Here is a 21846-nt window from a genome sequence, read left to right on the forward strand (position 1 = left end):
GAAACTTCCTATGAAGAATTTCTTTCAGCTGAGCTATCTTAGAGAGGTTGCTTCCTTTGATGATTATATCATCTACATACACAAGAACCATGGTTATATCATGCTTGTCATGCTAAATAATCAGGGAGTAATCACAGTGACTTCTTTGAAACCCAAAGCTTTTGACAACATTACTGAATGTCTCAAACTAAGCTCTAGATGTTTGTTTGAGACCATAAATGGCCTTCTTCAACTTCAGAACTGTGGTATGAACATCTCCTTTTGGGTTGTCAGGAGGGTGCTCCATGTACACTTCTTCACTGAGATCACCATGAAGAAACACATTCTTCATGTCTAACTGAAAAAACTACCATCCAAAAGTCACTCTAATGACAAGACTACTCAAATCGTCCCCATCCGAGCAACCGCACTGAAAGTCTTGTCAAAATCGAGACCGTACTTCTCTGTGTACCCCTTTGCGACTAGACAAGCTTTATATCTTTCTATGTTGCCATCCACCTTTCTTTTGATTTTATAGGCCCAACGGCATCCTATAACATTCTTGTCTGTTGGCCTCTCAACAACGTCTCACGTGTGACATTCATGCAAGGCTGAAACTTCTTCATTCATGTCATCTATCAACCTTTGATTTTTGCATGCTTCACTGAAGGATGCATGCTCTTTGTGTTCGTCTGGTGATACAGCAAAAGTCTGAAAATCCATGGAAAAGGCTTCATAACTGACCCACTTCTCTGGTGGATGTCTTATACGATTGGATCTTTGAAGTTGAACTTGTTCTTCCTATTCAGCCACATTTTTTTGAGACCGTGTACAGTATTGATTCTCTTCCAACATTGTGATCAACATGTTCATGACTGCCGGCTGATGCTGTAGGCACATGTGTCAACCCACATTACTCATCAGTCACAATCATAGGCTGCAGAATAGAAGACTGCTGCTGTCCTGAGTTGGCTGCAGATGATCTCCTAGCATATACATGCTGAAAAAACTGAAACTGATGCTTATTTGCACCCGTGGGGATTATCATGCTGTTTTGACTGTGCTGCTGATCACTTTCAGACCTGTCACAATTCTGTTCAGCCAAATCTACATGACTAGCTGAACCTGAAGTGGGCCAAAACACTTGAAGATTTCTGTTGGAATTAAAATCTGTTTCATTTCCTCAAACATTCTCTTAAAATACTACATGTCTTGATATTAAAAGTTTATTGGCAGCCAAATCTATACCCTTTGTACTCATCATTGTAACCAACAAATTGACATATTCTAGCCCTTGGAGACAGTTTATCTCTCAAGGAGCCCTCAACATGTACAAAGTATCGACATCCGAAGGCACCTAAACAAGTATAATCTGGATATTTTCCAAATAACACATGTTATGGTACTCCTCCATTGAGAGAATTAAAAGGCATCATATTTATAAGATGAACAACTGTATGAAATGCCTCTATCCACAAGTTGTGTCTCAAATTAGTATCATGCATTACAGTGATCGTAGTCTCGGCAATGTGTCGATGCTTGCGTTCAGCCCTATGTCACATAGATGCGGGTGCGAATGCGGCACTTTAAAAAAACTTGGGTGCAGGGTTGCGGGGGTGCGGAGAGGCTATATATATATATATAATTTTTAACAGTTTTAAGTTAACTCTACGTGTCACGAGGAGATAAAGAATTAGTATCACAAGTCAATTGAGAAACGGAATTCAGTTTTTTTTTTCATATTTGGGACAAGGTATTATGTAAACGAAGAGCACCATGAGTAGTAGGGACAAGAGCGGTGCCAATGTGCATGATGGGGCGATGTTTGCCATCACCAATAACTATTTTTCCAATACCATGATATGGTTCAACGTGAGACAGCTTACCTGGATCTCCAGTAACTGTTAAATTATATACCTAAATCATTCAATGTAATATATATATTTTATATATATAAAGTAATACATATACATATATTAATATATATGTATATGTATCTACTTATTATATATATAAAATATATATTTCTGTTTTTGTTTAGCCGTAGGGGTAGAATAGTCTTTTCCTTCATTTTACGCACATTCAATTTATGAATGTGATTGTAATTTATTTTCGTTTTTCTTTTTCTTTTATTTTTTGTTTTTTGTTTTACTTTATGTAAAGTACCTTGGGGGCCCCACTAACATAGACGTTGGGCCCTCTCCAACGGTCACATTTGTGACCATTGGAGGGGCTCCAACGTCTATGAGTGGAGCCCCTCCAAGGCCCCTCATGTGTTCTTATAAATAGGGGGTTCACCCCTTTGTATTCTTCATGGCTTTGAGTCAAAGCCCAAGTTCTCAATAAATCGATTCCATTGTTTTTATGCATTTGTGAGTTGTGCCTTTGTGCACAAGTGTTCTTAAGTGTTCTTATTGTGCATTCGTGGTGGGTTTATTATCAAGAATATTAAGGTCTTGATCCTAGTATCTTGGTGGAGATACTTTTACATGGTATCAGAGCCTCGTTGAAAAGGAGGATAGAGCATCCTGCCACTTGTGAAGTACCTCGGTAATCGTGCCCTCAAGCTTGTGAAGTTTTGAAGTATATCATCTTCTTCGGGCGATATTTTAGAAGCAACTTTTGTCAAGAAAAGTTGGAAAAACTCTTAAGGTACACATTATTTTCTATCATCTTACCTCTCTAATGGGTGAAAAAGATTCCCACTTCTCTCTTGGGTTTAAACTTAGTGGTTCGAACTATCATGTTTGGGCCGGCAATATGGAAGCACATATCAAAGGGAAAGGCCTTTGGGGATACGTTCAAGGTTCCATATCGGAACCCGAACCCAAACTTTCTATCATAGAGAAAGGGGATATTAAGATCCTTGAGGGTGAAGATAGACAAAAGGCCCTTGAAGAATATTCAAAAAAGCATGATGAGTGGGAAATGAAGAACTTCAAAATTTTATCTTGTATTTTTTCATCCGTGGAAACCAAGATCAATGCCAACATCATTAAGTTTAAAAGGGCTTCTGATGCGTGGTTGTACCTTGAAAAAATGTATACTTCAAGGGACCTATCACACAAATACTATCTCCAAAAGAAAGCTTTGACTCTTCAACAAAATGATTTGTCTATTCGAGAATATTTTGCCGAATTATCATCTATTTGGGACGAGCTTGCTATGCTCGAACCAAAATGGAGCGGAGAAGCTATTGAATTAAGACACAAGCAACTAGAGGAAGATCGATTTTTTAATTTCTTAAATGGTCTTAGACCCGAATTTTAGCAAATTCGGTCCTCTTTCTTATCCGCTTTCACATCTCCATCTATTGAAGATGTCATCACCAAGTTAAGTGGTGAGGAAACACGTATGGGGATTAGTAAAAATAATCTGAGTATTCTTGCTACCCCTTCTCAAAGTGATTATGAAGGGGTTAATGCCGTGTCAAGACCCGGAAATAACTTGAAAACCTATAAACCTCCACATTTCAAGAATCAAGGGCAAGGAGGAAATGATCGATATGGGAAGAGAGACTATAGCAAATTAACTTGTCACTTTTGTAAAGAACCGGGGCATATCAAACCCCTTTGTCCTAAATGGAAGAAATTTCTTGCCGCGGCTTTAGCATCCCAATCAGAAGAACGACCTTCGTCATCAAATGAGTCTCTTTCGCTTCAACAAATTGTGGATGCTCTTCAACCTATTCTCAAAGGAGGCATTTCTGGAGCCGCTATGTCATCCTCATCCTCTCTCGGTAAGTCATCTTGGCTCCTTGATTCTGGTGCCTCATTTCATATGACTCCAAGTCCTTGTTTTCTCACTGATTATTCTAAAAATTTTCTTCCATCTTTTGTCTCAACGGCGGATGGAACACCTCTTGAAATTAAATGAATGGGCAACTTTGAAAAACAAGACTTCTTTATCCCAAAAATTCGTCTCATACCCAAATTAAACTTAAATTTACTTTCCGTCTCTCAACTCTCGGACCATGGTTGCGATATAAGGTTTTCTTCTAATAAATGTTGGATACAGGATCGCCAGTCCGGGAGGTTGATTGGGGAAGGCTCTAGGAGAGGTGACCTCTACTATATCGATTTTCTTAAAATTCCCAAGGATCAATTTTGTAATGTTGTTCAAAACAAAGATATTCATGTATGGCATAAGAGATTGGGTCATCCCAACATTGTTAAAATCTCTTATTTGCCCTTTATTAAGCATCTTTGTAATGAAAATTTTGTTTGTAATGAATGTATTCTTGGAAAAATGAAAAGTCTCCCTTTTCCTCAAAGATCTATGTTTACAACAAGACCTTTTGAAATTGTTCACTCCGATGTATGGGGTCCGGCTCCGGTAATCTCTAAGGGAGGTTTCTCATACTATGTTATCTATGTGGACGATTTCACTAGGTTTAGTTGGATATATTTTCTTAAACATAAACATGAAGTTTTCTCAACTTTTAAAACATTTCATATGATGGTTTTAAATCAATTCAATGGAAAGTTAAAAATTCTTAGAACCGATTCGGGTGGAGAATATCTTTCCAATGAATTCAAAAATTATCTTGAAAACTATGGAATTCTCCATCAAAAGTCTTGTCCTAAAACTCCCCAACAAAATGGGTTGGCGGAACGAAAACATAGACATATTATTGAAACAACACGAACTTTGCTCATTTCGCAAAATATTCCAAAGAAACTTTGGGCAGAGGCAGCCCTTACTTCTGTCTATCTCATAAACAGACTCCCATCTAAAAACTTGAACAAAATTTTCCCATTTGAAAAATTATACGAAAAAGAACCTGTTTATAGCAGGTTAAGGGTTTTTGGATGTAAATGTTTTGTCCTTACTGATAAAAATGACAAACTCTCTCCTAAGGCCATTCCTTGTGCCTTTCTTGGGTATTCTGAAACTCATAAAGGTTTTCGCTGTTATGATGTTAAAAGTGATAAACTTTATGTTTCCAGAAATGTAAGTTTTTTGGAAAATGTTAGTGGTTTCGAAAAACTTGAAACCAATGACGAGAATATAGACTATTCCTTTCTGTTTGATTTATTAACTGAAGATGATGATACTAGTGATGATGAAACAAATCAAAATGACTTGAATAATAATGAAACTCATTCTGATCAACATATCAATGAAGAACATAGAGATCCTATAACCTACTCTCATAGAGATAGGAATACTTTTAGAAGTGCTCTCGAAAGATATGATAGTGAGTCTACCCCTTCAAGTGAAGGAAACCTTCGTAGGACCGAAAGACCAAGAAGACCTCCTTCTAGGTTCATCTCATATGAGTCCTTTTCACCAAAATATAGAGCCTGTCTAAGCGCCATTCACTCATACATAGAACCTAGGGATTTCGAGGAAGCACGAAAATGCCCGGAATGGATAGTCGCTATGAATAATGAACTTGAAGCTCTAAAGAAAGCAAAAACCTGGGAGTTTCAAGACCTTCCTAAAGACAATAAAGCAATTGGGTGTAGATGGGTCTTTAAAGTCAAAACTAAGAGTGATGGGTCTCTTGAGAGATATAAGGCCCGCTTAGTTGCAAAAGGATATGGTCAAAAATATGGGATTGATTATGAGGAGACTTTTGCCCCCGTTGCTCGGATGGTCACCGTCCGATGCCTTATAACCGTTGCTTCAATCAATAAATGGAACATCTATCAGATGGATGTTAAGAATGCCTTTTTAAACGGAGATCTAAACGAAGAAGTATATATGGATGCTCCTCCTGGAATGGAGTATCCTAAAGGAAAATTGCTTCGTCTTCGGAAATCACTCTATGGTTTGAAACAAGCTCCCAAGGCTTGGTATGATAGGTTTAACTCCGTTATGTTAGAAAATAATTTCTCATCCTGCTTTACTGATACTGCTTTATTTGTTAGAAAATCTAATGCAGGGATTGTTATTCTACTTCCTTTATGTGGACGACATGCTTATAACTGGGAGCGATTCTAAAGGGATTAAAAGCATAAAATCCATTTTAAAGGATAAGTTTGAAATGTCTGACTTAGGCTTCTTAACTTACTTTTTGGGTATTGAGGTAGCTTATTCTCATAGAGGATATTTTTTGTCTCAAACTAAGCTTGCATCTGAGATTATTGACAGGTCAGGTATTACAGATGATAAAACTTGTGAAACTTCTGCTATAGTAGGAGCTAAAATGAAGATTGATGATGGTGTTCCTCTCTCTGATCCTACTCCCTACAGGCAACTTGTAGGATCGTTGATGTATTTAAGTATCACCCGACCAGATATCTCTCATGCGGTGCATACAGCAAGTCAGTTTCAGCATGCACCAACCTCTGTTCACATGGGTGCTATCTTACGTGTCGTAAGATATCTAAAGCACACTATTAATAAGGGAGTTTTTCTGTCTTCTTCTTCTGAGTTAAGATTAATTGCTTATACTGACTCTGATTGGGGAGGTGACCCAAATAACAGTCACTCCACCACTGCTTTTTGTGTATTCTTAGGTGACTCATTAATCTCATGAAGATGTAAGAAGCAGCAAAAGGTGTCTCTATCATCAACTGAAGCGGAATATCGTGCCATGGCAACTACTACCATGAAAATTGTTTGGATTCATCAATTGTTGGAAGACATGGGGATCACTATTGAAGGGCCTACTAAGCTTTGCTGTGACAACAAAAGTGCGATTTATATTGCTAAGAATCACACTTTTCATGAGCGGACCAAGCACATAGAGATGGATTGTCACTACGTTCGGGAAACATACCTTAAAGGAATCATTGACCTTCCATATGTCACGTCCGAATATCAATTGGCGGACTTCTTCACTAAAGCTTTGTGTGCTCCGCGTTTCAACTTTCTTCTTAGCAAACTCTCGGTCATCCTGCCCTAGGTTTGAGGGGGGGTGTTAAATTATATACCTAAATCATTCAATGTAATATATATATTATATATATATAAAGTAATACATATACATATATTAATATATCTGTATATGTATCTACTTATTATATATATAAAATATATATTTCTGTTTTTGTTTAGCCGTAGGGGTAGAATAGTCTTTTCCTTCATTTTACGCACATTCAATTTATGAATGTGATTGTAATTTATTTTCGTTTTTCTTTTTCTTTTATTTTTTGTTTTACTTTATGTAAAGTACCTTGGGGGGCCCACTAACATAGACGTTGGGCCCTCTCTAACGGTCACATTTGTGACCGTTGGAGGGGCTCCAACGTCTATGAGTGGAGCCCCTCCAAGGCCCTTCATGTGTTCTTATAAATAGGGGGTTCACTCCTTTGTATTCTTCATGGCTTTGAGTCAAAGCCCAAGTTCTCAATAAATCGATTCCATTGTTTTTATGCCTTTGTGCATTTGTGAGTTATTTGTGAGTTGTGCCTTTGTGCACAAGTGTTCTTATTGTGCATTCGTGGTGGGTTTATTATCAAGAATATTAAGGTCTTGATCCTAGTATCTTGGTGGAGATACTTTTACAGTAACATGGTGCGCCACTCCTGAATCCAGATACCACGTGTTTGATGAAGAACTGTGCTGCTGCTGCTGCAAATTTCGTGGGTGCATCATCCCACTTGGCTGCCCTCTTAAATTAACTTGCTAAGGATTCATAGCTGAACTTTTTTGAAGACTCATATCTCCAAATGATGCACTAAGGGCCTGATAATCTGAGGAACCAGTAGCAATTGACGGAGCGTAGGAACTAGGCTGCAACTGCGGAGACGACAACTAAGGGCGAAATAGTGGCCAATTTTCATGAGGGGTTCCCACAACAGGAGGGACTCTTGCTAATGTACAAAAACATGTCTGAATGGGAACCGTAGGAGGGTGAAATGTGTGAACATATCTCCAATAGAAATTTGAACTTGTGGGCCCCTTTTTCTCGCATATCTGGCACTGAACACCGGCCTCTCTGGCACCAGGAGGAGTTAGCAATAAACCAGCACCTCTAGTTTTCCCGCATCCTCTATTGAGGGCCACCTAGGGAGAAATTCTACGATGTGAGAATCACCATGACTTCATGATTCTCTTGACTCTTTTGGGTTGGTGCTGAAATGTTGAACATTGCCTCATGCTCCAGTAACTTATTGCACAACTCATCAAACGAAGGACGCGGTTTCAGACCAGCATACATTGTTGCAAACATATTGTATTCTTCATCAGTCACAGGGGCACCAATGGTAGCTAGTTGATCGATTATTTGCTTAACCCGATTAAGATATTCCAAGACTGTATAACTGCCTCTCTTGACTGCTGTGAACTCTGTCTTTAGCTGATAAATCTTGGGAGTGGAGAGTTGATGCAGGGCAGGACCCGATTGGGCCCATCGTGCCACTCGATCCACCACACAGGGCAGATGAAAGACCCCGTGAAGATGACTCACCTGCAGGGACGGAGCCACGACGCAGGGAGGTACCCCTGCGCACCTACGTCAGGCGTGGTGGAGCTCGCACGCCCCAGAACCAGCTGCAAAGGAAGACTGAACCGGATCGTGGGTCGGATCCAAATCTGGACCCACGACCCGGTCCAGTAAACAGTCTTTAAGAGGCTGTCTAGGGTTGCGTGAAGCATTATTGAAGATTGAAAACAACCCCAGCCGACTTCTCTCCTGCAGTTTTTCTTTTCTCTATTTGATTGCTGTTTTCCCTTTACTTTTCCTTACTGTTATTGCATATTCCCATTGTTTATTGGACATTTCTGAGTTAATAAAGAAGTTCAGCCACACCGATTCATGGTGGGCCATTGGTTTTCACTCCTCCTCCAACGCAGTTGCATCAAAGTGGTATCAGAGAAGCGGGTGTTCCAACTTCATCAGCGGTATGGCTCTTGAGGAGGGAACCGATCCGGTACAAGGCGAAGTGCGTGAGGAGGCGAGCAGCGAAGATCCCATGCTGCGTGTCATGGAGGTGTTGACGAAAATCCAGGAGAATGTGTTGCGCGTGACCCGGGATGTGGCAGGCCTATCGAAAAGGCTGGATGGGATGGCCGATCGTTTGACAGCACTCGAGTCGCGCAAGGGGACGTGCGCAATACCAGGTGTTGACGTCGATGATGGCGTGTCTGCAAATCTGAACCTCCAAGGGGCTGAATCACACCAGCCGATACCTCTGCAGCGAGTGACTGTACCTGTTTCAGCATCCACGAAGGGTCCGGACTACCCAGCAGTTCCAGCATCCGTGTATGGTCCGGACACCTCGCGACAGCACCAGGGGATCCCGGCGAACAACGATGCCCTGGTAAGAGCACCCCACTCCCGACAAAGGTTGACTGGATCGCCTGCTTCACAGGTGGACCCGAGCCTGCAGGGCCCCAGCGGTACGCTGGGTCCACCTGCAGGCCAGGGCGCGTGGCCAGGCGCAACCACAAGTGCGCTGAGGGTCGGCCCGAGCCTGCAGGGCCCCAGTGTTGCGCTGGGCCCACCTGCGGGCCCTGGATCGTGGCAGGGACTCGCTCGGGCTGTGTCGCAGGGTGAGCTGAGTCGGCAGGGGCCCAGCGTCACGCTGGACCCTGCTGCTGGCCCGGTTCCATCAGTCCAGTTTGGGAGAGACGAGCATTCCTTCCCCGACCCCACACGGGGAGGCTCCGTAGCCGCATCCCTGCGAGTTGGAATGGGCGAACCTTTGTTGATGGACCCAGATCCACGAAGACCCAATCCAGTTTGTAATGCAACAGGACCCAGGCCTGTGTCACTGGGACCAACCATTGGGTCTCAGGGAACGGGTTTGGGTCTAGACACCCCTTACCCAGCCTACCTAGTTGGTTCCGGTTCGCGGGCAGCCCCGGGCCAGAACCAACCCATTAGTCCCGACCCTCAACAGATACCTCAGACCGACCCTAACCCATATCGGACTCGGACGAAGCTCCAGTTTGGATTTGAGCCGGGTCAAAACCAGACCCATAATGCTATGGATCGGGGATCGAGTTCAAACCAAGCTTCCTATCCCCACAACTCGAACCTCGATCCAACCCACTCATATCTGGGTCCGACGAGTAGTGTAGGAGTGGGCCCGAATCACATCCCATCGGGCGAGTCAACCCATCCATATACCCACCACCCCCCATACCCATACCCCTACCCAAACCCAAACCAACCTGTTTACCCAAACCTGATCCAAAACCCAACCCAATATCCGGCCCAACACCATACTCCTAACCCACAACCATATTATACCAATTCTACCCGTCCGACACCAGAACCTCAACCGAACCCTCCCCCGAACCTTGGACTTCCCGTCATTCCAGTACCACAATACCGGCCGCAGATGGTGCCCGCCCACAGGCAAACCCGACCGAGGCAATGTCAGCAGGAACCGGTGCGCCCCGACCGCCGACCCCCCATCGGGAGAGTTCGACAGCACCAGCATCCCGGCGAGCAATACCGCCATATGGGCAATGAAGCAGCTTGGGACGATGACATTTTCTGGAATGAGCATCCTGCAGGGATAGTGGAGCCGCGACAACAGAGACCGCCAGACCACTCTTCCACCTATGGCGTGAAATTGGATCTTCCGGAGTTTGCGGGGCGATTCGACGCAAAACAGTTTTTCGACTGGTCTTATGCAATGCAGTTCTTCTTCGATTATCACACAGTTGCTGAACATCGTCGTGTCTCGTTAGCTTCTACACGATTGAGGGGCCTAGCACAGACATGGTGGGTGGAGCTACAACGATCAAGGGAGCGACAGGGATTAGAGCGCGTACAGTCGTGGGAGGAAATGCAAAGACTGATGCAGTCAAAGTTCGTGCCTTCGGATCACGCCGAGCGAGCCTACAAGGAATACCTGACCCTGCGCCAAGGTTCCCGAACTGTAGCAGAGTACACCGCGGAGTTCCATCGTCTTTCCCTGCGTGTGCAGATCGAGGAAATAGTTCGTCAGCAGGTCACGAGTACATTTCGGGTCTCCGCCCTGCTATCTCTGATGATTTTAGTTGTGTCACAGTCGAAACATTAGATCAAGCCAGCAGTTATGCCATGAACATCGAGGACAAGCTGAAGCGGAGGCAGGAATATCGGACGACCCGTAATGAGCCCTCTAGCCGACCGAAGCCGAGTTTCCCAACCAGGGGAGCAAGCTCCCCTAGCGATTCAAAACTGAGGACCGACCTTAGCAAACCTGACCAGTCAGGTCCAGCTTTCCACACCCGGTCCAAAACCAAACCTACTGAGTCGACCCTTCGTTGCTTTAGGTGTCAAGAGTTAGGACATGTCGCATCCAAGTGTCCGACCGTGAGCAAGAACACCCATCTGGTTGAAGGGATTGTCGAGTCCGCAAGTGAGAGTGATAGTGAGGACAATTCATTAGTGGAGGTTGAGGATGAGCGGGGAGTTATAGAGTTCGACGGCAACGTCGAAAGTTTGTTGTCCATCCGTCATGTGTTGACCACACCCTGAGAATTGACCCCATCGAAATGGCTAAGAAATAACATTTTTAGGACCCGATGCAACTGTGAAGGTCACGCTTGTGATGTCATCATTGACACCGGAGCATGTGAGAACATGGTATCTGAGAGTGTGGTGTCTACCTTGAAACTCAACACTGAAAAGTTGTCCCAACCCTATAAGATGGCCTGGTTCAAGAAAGGAAATGAGGTTCCCATCACTCAGCGTTGCCTAGTCCGGTTTTCTATGGGGGAACACTACCACGATGAGGTGTGGTGTGATGTGGCCCCTATGCATGCGTGTCACATTCTTTTGGGATGTCCCTGGCAGTTTGATCGCCAGACCACTCACGATGGCCGCAAGAACACTTACTCTTTTATCTTTAATGGCCATAAGATCGTCCTTCTACCTATCCGGGAGACAGGTTTCCCCACAGTTGACAAACCCGAGCGAGTCCCCCGACTCGCAGGCCTCTCGTACCGGCTTTTCCTGGACCACTGCCAGGAAGATGGCTATTGTTATGCCCTGGTGGCTAAGCCAGTGATGAGTTCGCATGTGTCCGTTCCCGCGGATGTTGCCCCTCTTCTCGAGGAATTCCGTGACGTTATGCCGGATGACCTTCCTGATGGATTACCTTCGACAAGGGTGGTTTAGCATGCCATTGATTTTGTGCCCGGGTCGAGTCTACCCAACCTTCCCGCTTATCGCATGAACCCCTCCGAGTACACTGAGTTGTTAAGACAGGTTCAGGAATTACTGCAAAAGGGTTTCATTCGTGAGAGTGTTAGTCCTTGTGCCGTTCCTGCCTTACTCACTCCTAAGAAAGATGGGTCCATGCGCATGTGTGTCGATAGCCGTGCGATCAATCGCATCACAGTCAAATACCGTTTTCCCATTCCTCGTTTAGATGATATGTTTGATAGGTTATCCGGTGCCTCCATTTTCTCTAAAATTGATTTAAAAAGCGGATATCATCAGATTCGTATACGCGAGGGAGACGAGTGGAAAACGGCATTTAAGACACGTGATGGATAGTCATGCCGTTTGGGTTGTCTAATACCCCCAGTACCTTTATGAACATGATGACCCAAGTCTTGCGTCCGTGTCTTGGGAAGTTTGTTGTCGTCTACTTTGACGACATCTTGGTCTATAGTTCTTCATTGTCTGATCATTTGAGTCACCTGCGTCAAGTCTTAGATATTTTGAGAAAGGAAAAATTGTATGCCAATGCCAAGAAGTGTGAGTTTATGACATCCAGTGTCGTGTTCTTAGGGTTTATTGTGTCTTCTGATGGCGTCAAGGCCGACCCTGCTAAAGTCTGAGCGATTGTCGATTGGCCTACCCCAAAGACTATAGGAGAGATCCGTAGTTTCCACGGGTTAGCCACCTTTTACCGACGTTTCGTGAGGAATTTTAGTACCCTTATGGCCCCCATCACGGAGTGCCTAAAAGGTACTAGCTTTCATTGGACGCCAGCGGCTAGCAAAGCCTTTACGATCATCAAGGACAAAATGACCAGTGCCCCTGTCTTAGCCCTCCCCGATTTTAGTGCAGTCTTTGAGGTTGAATGTGATGCCTCTAAAGTGGGGATTGGCATCGTCTTGAGTCAGAATCGTAGGCCTGTCGCCTTCTTTAGCGAGAAGCTGACTCAGGCCAGGTGCCAATATTCCACTTACGATGTTGAGTTTTATGCCGTTGTACAAGCCCTTCGTTATTGGAGGCATTATCTCATTTATAAGGAATTTGTCTTGTACACGGATCATGAGGCATTGAAGTACCTGAACAGTCAGAAAAAGTTGAGTGTTCGTCATGCCAAGTGGGTCAGCTTCTTGCAAGAGTACACCTTTTCGCTTCGGCATCAATCGGGTACCCTGAACAAGGTGGCTGACGCTCTTAGTAGGAAGAACAGCCTGTTGATGACTATGTCGGTGCAGGTCATAGGTTTTGAACAATGCAAAGAGTTATACCCTACGGACCCTGATTTTCACAAAGTCTGGGAAGGGTGCACCTCCTCCGCTCGCAACCTTGACCCCCGTTTTTGTATTCATAATGGTTACCTCTTCCGTGGTAACCAATTATGTGTACCCAATTTCTCCCTCAGGCTTCAGTTGATTTCTGAATTACATGAAGGAGGGTTAGCAGGGCATTTCGGGCATGATAAGACGTTCGCTCTCTTAGATGAACGATACTTTTGGCCCAAAATGCGCAAAGATGTTGTCAAGTTTATCCAAGGTTGCCATGTGTGTCAAGTGTCCAAGGGTCATCGTCAGAATAGTGGTCTGTACACCCCGTTACCCATTCCTGAACGACCGTGGGAGCATGTGTCTATGGATTTTATCGTGGGCCTTCCCCGCACACCACGTCGTTTTGATTCAATTTTAGTAGTTGTTGACCGGTTCTCCAAAATGGCTATCTTTATTCCGTGCAAACGCACCACCGATGCCTCTTTAGTCGCTTCATATTATTTCAAAGATGTTGCCCGTTTCCACGGTCTACCTCACACAATCACTTCCGATCGCGACACGCGTTTTATGAGCCACTTTTGGAAATCGTTATGGGCCCTGTTGAAAACTAAGCTCCAGTTCAGTAGCGCGTATCACCCCCAGACTGATGGCCAAACCGAAGTCGTGAACCGCACCTTAGGAAATTTATTACGGAGCTTAGTGGGCGAAAATGTCAAAACTTGGGATCTCGTTCTGCCTCAAGCCGAGTTCGCCTATAACAACTCCATTAACCGGTCCACTGGTAAATCCCCGTTCCAAGTAGTGTATGGTCGGTCTCCCACCCATGTCGTTGACCTCGCCCCTGTGTCAGATCTCTCAGCTCCAGCTCCGGATGCCTTTGATGCCGTTGAATATATGCGTGACATTCACAGACAAGTCCGGACCAAACTTGTTGAAAGCTACGAGACCTACAAAGCTTTCGTAGATCAGGGTCGTTGTGATGTCCATTTCGAGGTCGATCAACTTGTCTGGGTGTACCTGCGTCCAGAGCGTTTTCTCGTCGGTACCTATAGCAAATTAAGTCCTAAGAAGTATGGCCCCTTTAGGATCCTCCAGCGGTTAGGTTCGAATGCTTACCTCCTTGAGCTGCCCGATGATTGGCATATTTCCCCTATTTTTAACATGGCTGATCTATATGCTTACTGTGGCAACAACAAGTCGACAAAGCCGACTTCTTCCCAACCAGGGGAGAATGATGCAGGGCAGGACCCGATTGGGCCCATCGTGCCACTCGATCCACCACACAGGGCAGATGAAAGACCCCGTGAAGATGACTCACCTGCAGGGACGGAGCCACGACGCAGGGAGGTACCCCTGCGCACCTACGTCAGGCGTGGTGGAGCTCGCACGCCCCAGAACCAGCTGCAAAGGAAGACTGAACCGGATCGTGGGTCGGATCCAAATCTGGACCCACGACCCGGTCCAGTAAACAGTCTTTAAGAGGCTGTCTAGGGTTGCGTGAAACATTATTGAAGATTGAAAACAACCCCAGCCCACTTCTCTCCTGCAGTTTTTCTTTTCTCTATTTGATTGCTGTTTTCCCTGTACTTTTCCTTACTGTTATTGCATATTCCCATTGTTTATTGGACATTTCTGAGTTAATAAAGAAGTTCAGCCACACCGATTCACGGTGGGCCATTGGTTTTCACTCCTCCTCCAACGCAGTTGCATCAAGAGTTCAAATAATTTATGAAGAATCTCCCACAACTCTTTAGTTCATACTCCCGTAGGTATTAGCAATAAAACTTATCTAGAAAGTGTGGCAGTAATAAAAGCTACAACCATTTGGTCATTCTTCCTCCAAGTGACAGAATCTGGATTTTTAACGGTTTTTGTAGTACCTATGGTCCCGTCCTTACTTCTGCATCAACCTTTTTCTGCACGGTGTTTCAGAGGCTCTAGGATCGATCCTTCGAGATGTCCCATAAGATCATGACTGCTGATAAATGGGATTATTTGTTTTTTCCAAGTTACAAAATTGGAGGAATCTAGTTTTTCAGAAACAAGTTGACTAAGGAACGAAGAGGAAATCGGAGAAGATCCAAAAGCAATGTTCTTGAGAATCGGAAAACCAATTATGAAGAAGAAAGGTAGGAAAAGAGGAAAAACACTAAAAAAACATATCTATTGCAGAGATTATCAGATCTGAAGAGAACGCTAGAGCTGATCTACTGACATCAACAATAACCTGACGTCAAACACAATCTGATTTTTTTTGGCAGATCGGATGTGATTTGCTGAGAAAGTAATCACATTAAACACAATCTGATTTTTTTAACCTTTTTTTGATCTCTCGCCTCCTTTTTTATCTCGACTTTTTTTTTTGCACGATCTGCAATTCTTTGGAATCTGATCTGCAGTATATCTCATATCAAAGGGGAACAAAACAATATTGAATATTGAATGAGAAGAATGAAGAAAGAGGACAAAAATAAAGAGAAGAAAATGAGGGGAAGGTAGAAATAAACAGCAAGGAAGAAAAAAAGGATTGGGATAGGAAGAAGAAAATCACTAGTCAAAGATACCGATACCATGTGAGGATCATTCCCACACATTTATACTGCATTTTAAAAAGGAAAAAAATGCTTCAGAAAGGCCGATATAGTGGAAAACAAGGTGTCCTGATCATTCTTTTCCTAAAAATGGGAGATGGAGATTCCCAATTTTAAGTCACGCTAAGACTGGATGCATGATAGTTGGTGAATAGAGGCCGTATACCCTTAGATAATCAATGGCATCCGAATATATGGCCCATAAAATAGAAGCCAAGTGAATTCAGCATTTGCATCTTGCTGCCATTGTAATACTTGGACATCCATAGATTGGTTGGTGGTCCTCAGGCTCAATTATTCAATTGTTTTTCTTAAGAGAGAGAATTCCTCCAGAGTGTTCTCTTGAATGGTATTATAGGCACAGTTGCTTCTAATGTTGGGCTTTTCTGCTAGATCTCTCCCTCTTCTCTTATCTCTCTCATCACTTTCTTTTTGACAGGATATTTCACTTAAGAGAGTGAATGTTTCAGTGCTCAGCTCTTCTGAAGGCACTAAACTCCTATCATTTTCTCGTTAGAGAGTGTACAGTTTTTGGAGACAGCAATTCCTCATGGTTCATAATATTTTACTTGATGTATACTTACTATCAGATTCACATAAGAGATCAAACATTTTCTTTTCTTCTCTTCTAATTCTTCACATCTTTTTTTCATATAATGTTGAACATTTGGTCTCATCATAAAGACTTGGTTCTTCCTAAAGCTTACAAAATTCAATATAAGACTCATTTAAGGGGAAACATCCATGTTTACATCTTTGAATTTCATTCTTGATATCATGCTTGCCACATTAATGTTCCTTTAAGCTCTGACATTTTATCCAAATCTTTCGCACTTTCGAAACTCATTAAGGCTTCACTAACTGATAGTTCCATAGATTGAAGAAGCCAAGCTATAACCAAATAATTATCACATTCATAATCTCTATAATTCAAGTCTGTTTCTTTGGGCTTTTTTAATCCTTCATTAGTGTATCTTAACTTCCTTTTCACACCAAATGTTATCTTGATGGACTGGGATCATGCCTCATAATTTATCCTATCCAACTTCACATTAATGATTTGGAAGCATTGACCATCACTAGAGGAAGGAAAAATCCTATTTGTAGGCCTTATCACACTTAAAGATCTGTCACTATCAGTGTTGTGAAAAGCGTTGAGGTGTAGCGAGGCACTCCACCAAAAACCGAGGCGAGGCGTAAGCCTCGAGGCATAAAGCGTAAGCCTCAAATTTTTTTTTTTGAAAACTTTAAAAAAATTATAAAAAAATATCTAAAAATACAAATAAATAAAGAAATGCTTTATTGATGAAATAACAACCAATAAGAAATAGAAAATCTCAAATAAGTACTAAAAAATATGAGATTAACATATAAAAGTAACTAAAAACTAATTATATAATTGGAAAATATATGAGATTAACCAAAAAAAGTTAAAATATACTAAGAAACTTATTACACAACTGAAATAACTGGAAAATATATGAGATTAACCTACAAAAGTTAAAATATATGAGATTATTCTAAAAACTATGAGATTAACATATAAAAGTAACTAAAAAAATGATTACATAACTGGAAAATATATGAGATTAATCAATAAAAGAAAAAATATACTAAGAAACCGTTTACATAACTGGAAAATATACAAGATTAACCAACAAAAGTTAAAATATATGAGATTATTCTAAAAAATATGAGATTAACATATAAAAGTAACTAAAAAACTGATTACATAACTGGAAAATATATGAGATTAACCAAAAAAAGTTAAAATATACTAATAAACTGATTACATAACTGAAATAACTGGAAAATATATGAGATTAACCTACAAAAGTTAAAATATATGAGATTATTCTAAAAAATATGAGATTAACATATAAAAGTAACTAAAAACTGATTACATAACTGGAAAATATATGAGATTAACCAACAAAAGTTAAAATATACTAAGAAATTGATTACATAACTGAAATAACTGAAAAATATATGAGATTAACCTACAAAAGTTAAAATATATGAGATTATTCTAAAAAATTATGAGATTAACATATAAAAGTAACTAAAAACTGATTACATAACTGAAAAATATATGAGATTAACCCAAAAAAAATTAAAATATATTAAGAAAATAATTACATGACTGAAATAACTGGAAAATATATGAGATTGACCAACAAAAGTTAAAGTATAGTAATATACTAAGAAACTTATTACATAACTGAAATAACTGGAAAATATATGAGATTAACCTACAAAAATCTTTTTGATTATGTCTCAGAAGTCTTGTTGTAATTTTTTTTTTCACCTCAGGCTTTCTCCTTGAGGCACAGAGGGCCGCGCCTCAAGACACGTTTTTGATAACACTGGTCACTATCAATAGCCGTATCATTCTTCTTTGAGGAAACCGTCCTTCTGATGTTCTCCATCTCAAATCACTATACTTAACCCCATTTATGCTATGAGGTCTTTTTCCTATAACACATTTCTCATTTAGGTACATATATGCAACAAATAGAAAGGAAGACACAGCCATACACAGCCACTAGGTTCTCACCACACATATTCCTTAACAAATGGCACTCTAACACCATGAAACATCTACTCAAAAGATTTAGAATCCAAACTTGAACCAAAAAATCTGGAAAAATAACCAAACAATACCTTGTGATCCAAATTTCAAATGCCCTTAATCTCACTTAGGAAGGAGCTCTTAGCTGGCCAGGTGTGACATTAGCATGACATCATCCTGGCTGCACCCTATCTCCTTCAGTATTCTCCAAAATGACTCCTACAGCTCTGATACCATATATTCATGGTAGAGTTCTCTGTTTCTAGCTGATTACTTACAATAAAAAACAAGAGCAATGGTTATAGTAAAGGTTAGAGTGAAGACAAATAAGATGGAATTTATGGAACAATGAGGGACTATCGAGTATCGACCCCTCTTTCTTTTCACTATAACTAGTAACACTACAAAATGTGACAAAAATTCTCCTTACAGATGGATTTACATGTTAGTCAACTTAGGTAGTTTGATGAGACTCGTGTTCAAACTTGGTCAACATGAATATGGACAGAAATGATCCTTATTCTCAACATCTCTCAATTATTTATAACTTAGACTTGCTTCTGCATGTCAGCTTCATAGTTCCCTGTCATTAATTGTTATATGCATTCATGACAGACTCAAATGGGTTCATGCAAACAATTACAACTGCATTAGTGTGAAATATAGATTTCTTGATTCTGGAATACTGCTGCATTTAGTGGCAACACATTTGTTGCACTTTCACTTCAAATTCTTCTTGGAAGTAATTTTATTGCAATTCTCATGGTTGAAGGCATTGTGCATAATGTCAAGTAGTTCCTACTCTTTGTATAGTTCAAGATGTAGGGAAGATGGAAAGTAATGTTGGCAAACTCAAGTATCTATACCTTATACCATTCTGGTTGGTTTCTTTCTGTATGAGGTATTAAACATTAATCTTGCAGGTTGTGGATGTCTATACTGGACCAAATGGTTTACTTCATGGTGGGAATGTTTTGAGACCATGGTTGTTCATAGATTCCTCCACAATTGATCCTCTAACTTCGCGAAGCCTTGCTGCAAATATTTTGAAATGTGCTTTGAAAGAAAAGAAAGGTTGGTTCCTACATGATGGAGGTAGTTTATTGTGTCTGTGCTGATTCAGTAGTATATACATTAATATTTACATGCTTAACTATGTGTACATACATGATACATCTATACATGCATGCATGCATACACATCTACACACACATGTGTGTCTGTGTACACGTGTGTAAATGGATGAATGGGTTACTTCAAGCTTGATATACCTATTTCATTTCTAAGAATAGGTGTATGGGTGACACTTAGGTTGGATGTAGGTCAGGTCTGGACCTGAACTCATTGTTGGATCACAGAAAGTCCAATGAACTTGGTTTATGTTGGTCTAGGTTTGAATCCTATTCAAATGGATAAAAATAAAACCAGACTAATCAGGTAAAACCATTGTTCGTGTTTCTTGAAAAGGAAAAAATGCACAACATGAAATCTTTGGATCTTGATGAGGTCTCAAGTGGGGTATGTATTTGCTTTATGAACCTATCCAGGAAAAATCCACCTAATAACTAAGCTCACTGAACCTAGCATACAGTTATTTGGTTTGTTTATGCATGTCTAATTCCAATTTTCCTGGCATCCATGAGAGAGAGAGAGTCTAAATTAATTTGTAGTCTATTACGGTGTGCTTTGATGCTCCCCAAGATCCATGGACATGCAGCTCAAGGTCTGATCTGGCACGAGGGCCATTCCATATCCCACCTTCCTGCAAATGAGGGTTCTCAGATCTTGAATCTAAGATCCCCAAAATGCCCTAAATTCACAACTTTGTGATCCTACTTTGGGAAACCCTAGATTTGAGACCCGAGGGTTCTCAAACACACCCTTAGGTAAAAATGCGTTTTGGTTCTATTAGGAAAATTTTATATTGGATGTGTTTACTATACAAAATAACCAACTGCATAATGTAGCAAATTTCTAAATTCTAGACTTAGCAGTACCTCTAGACTCCACATTTTATGGCAAAAGGAAAGTAAAGCCATGATTTCTTTTGTTGTTTTCCAGTGGGGGGTGGGGCATTGCCTTCTAAAGCCTTCTTAGAAAAACAGAGCCAATACTAATTCAATATTGCGAATTTTCTTAAGTGAGGTGGGCAATTGCCTTCCCTTTTGCCCCTTGAATCGACAATGCGGTTAATAAATGTTAACTGATGAAACTTCCAGCTGGAGTTGGAATAACAAGTACCCTTTTGAGCATGTGTGGAGCTTAAGTGAAGGACATGCATCCCGACCCATTTTCTGTGCCTTTCCCTAGAGAAATTCCACGTATTCTAATTAATCATAGTGTTCTTTTTTCTCTTTTTCTTTTGTTTGTCATTTAAAGTTATGAAGTCTAATTTTGCATAACTGCCTCAAAGATAGGGTTGCACACGAGCCGGGTTTGAGCTGAGCTAAAACAACCTTTTCCATGATCGGCTCGAGTCGAGTTCAAGCAAAGCTTGGCTCAACTCGAGCTGAACACCTTTATTTAAAAAAAAAATTAAAGTTTTTGAAATCTGTGTCAAAAGATTTTATGAACAAAGAATGGTGGGATTCAAACCCATACCACTTCCATATGTGACCAAGCCTTACCCATTAAGGTAAGACACCTTTTATGCACATGTAGTGGACAAAATGATGCAGCGAGGGGATCGGCTTCAATGCACTTGGTTGCGGAAGACGATGGCACGACTCTCACGGTCATGCAATGTGCAGAAGATAAGAAGAATGTCCACCGAAAACGATGTCACTTGCTTTTATTTCAATATGATTCTCAATTGAACAATAGGGTGAACATAAACAAAATAAGACAAGCAATAGAAAAAGAATAAAAGAAAACCCAAAGAAAAACTGCTGACATAAAAAAAGAAGAAGAAGGCTGTTGCAATATTCCAGATTCTCTCCTCACGCAACCCTAGAAGAGGGTTTTGAAAGCCTGCTAGTGGACCCGGGTCTCGGGTCCGATCCTGGACCCGAGACGCCTTCACTCTGCAGATGGATCTGGGACGATCCGGGCCTTCCCTCGTCTGGAGTAGGTGCGCAGGATCACGTCCCTGCATCGGGTCACCTTACCTGCAATCGGATCCAGCTTCTGGGTCCGATCGTTCATCCCCTGTGGGCGGGTTTCTTGGCCATGCCTGGGTCACGCGGGACAAGCACGATCTGGTCCTGCTCTGCATCATTCTCCCCTGGTTGGGAAGAAGTCGGTTCTGACGACTTGTTGTCTCCACAGTAAACATATAGATCAGACACATTGAAGATAGGTGAGATGTGCCAATCTTCAGGCAGTTCAAGGAGGTAGGCATTCAGACCTAATCGTTGGAGGATCTTGAAGGGGCCATATTTC

At 41.7% G+C, this 21846-nt stretch overlaps 1 protein-coding gene across 1 annotated transcript in view; it reads left to right on the top strand.

The window, feature by feature from the left end:
• LOC149844910 (6-phosphogluconate dehydrogenase family protein) overlaps window positions 1–21846 on the top strand; it is an 80155-nt gene that overhangs the window by 28064 nt on the left and 30245 nt on the right. The window contains exon 4 of the mRNA XM_089997387.1: window positions 19389–19539. Coding sequence (XP_089853513.1) covers window positions 19389–19539 — 151 coding nt within the window. The remainder of the gene's footprint in view (window positions 1–19388; window positions 19540–21846) is intronic.

Source organism: Nuphar pumila, chromosome 2, assembly GCF_984573655.1.
Source record: "Nuphar pumila chromosome 2, dmNupPumi1.hap1.1, whole genome shotgun sequence".
Classification (NCBI taxonomy): Eukaryota; Viridiplantae; Streptophyta; class Magnoliopsida; order Nymphaeales; family Nymphaeaceae; genus Nuphar; species Nuphar pumila.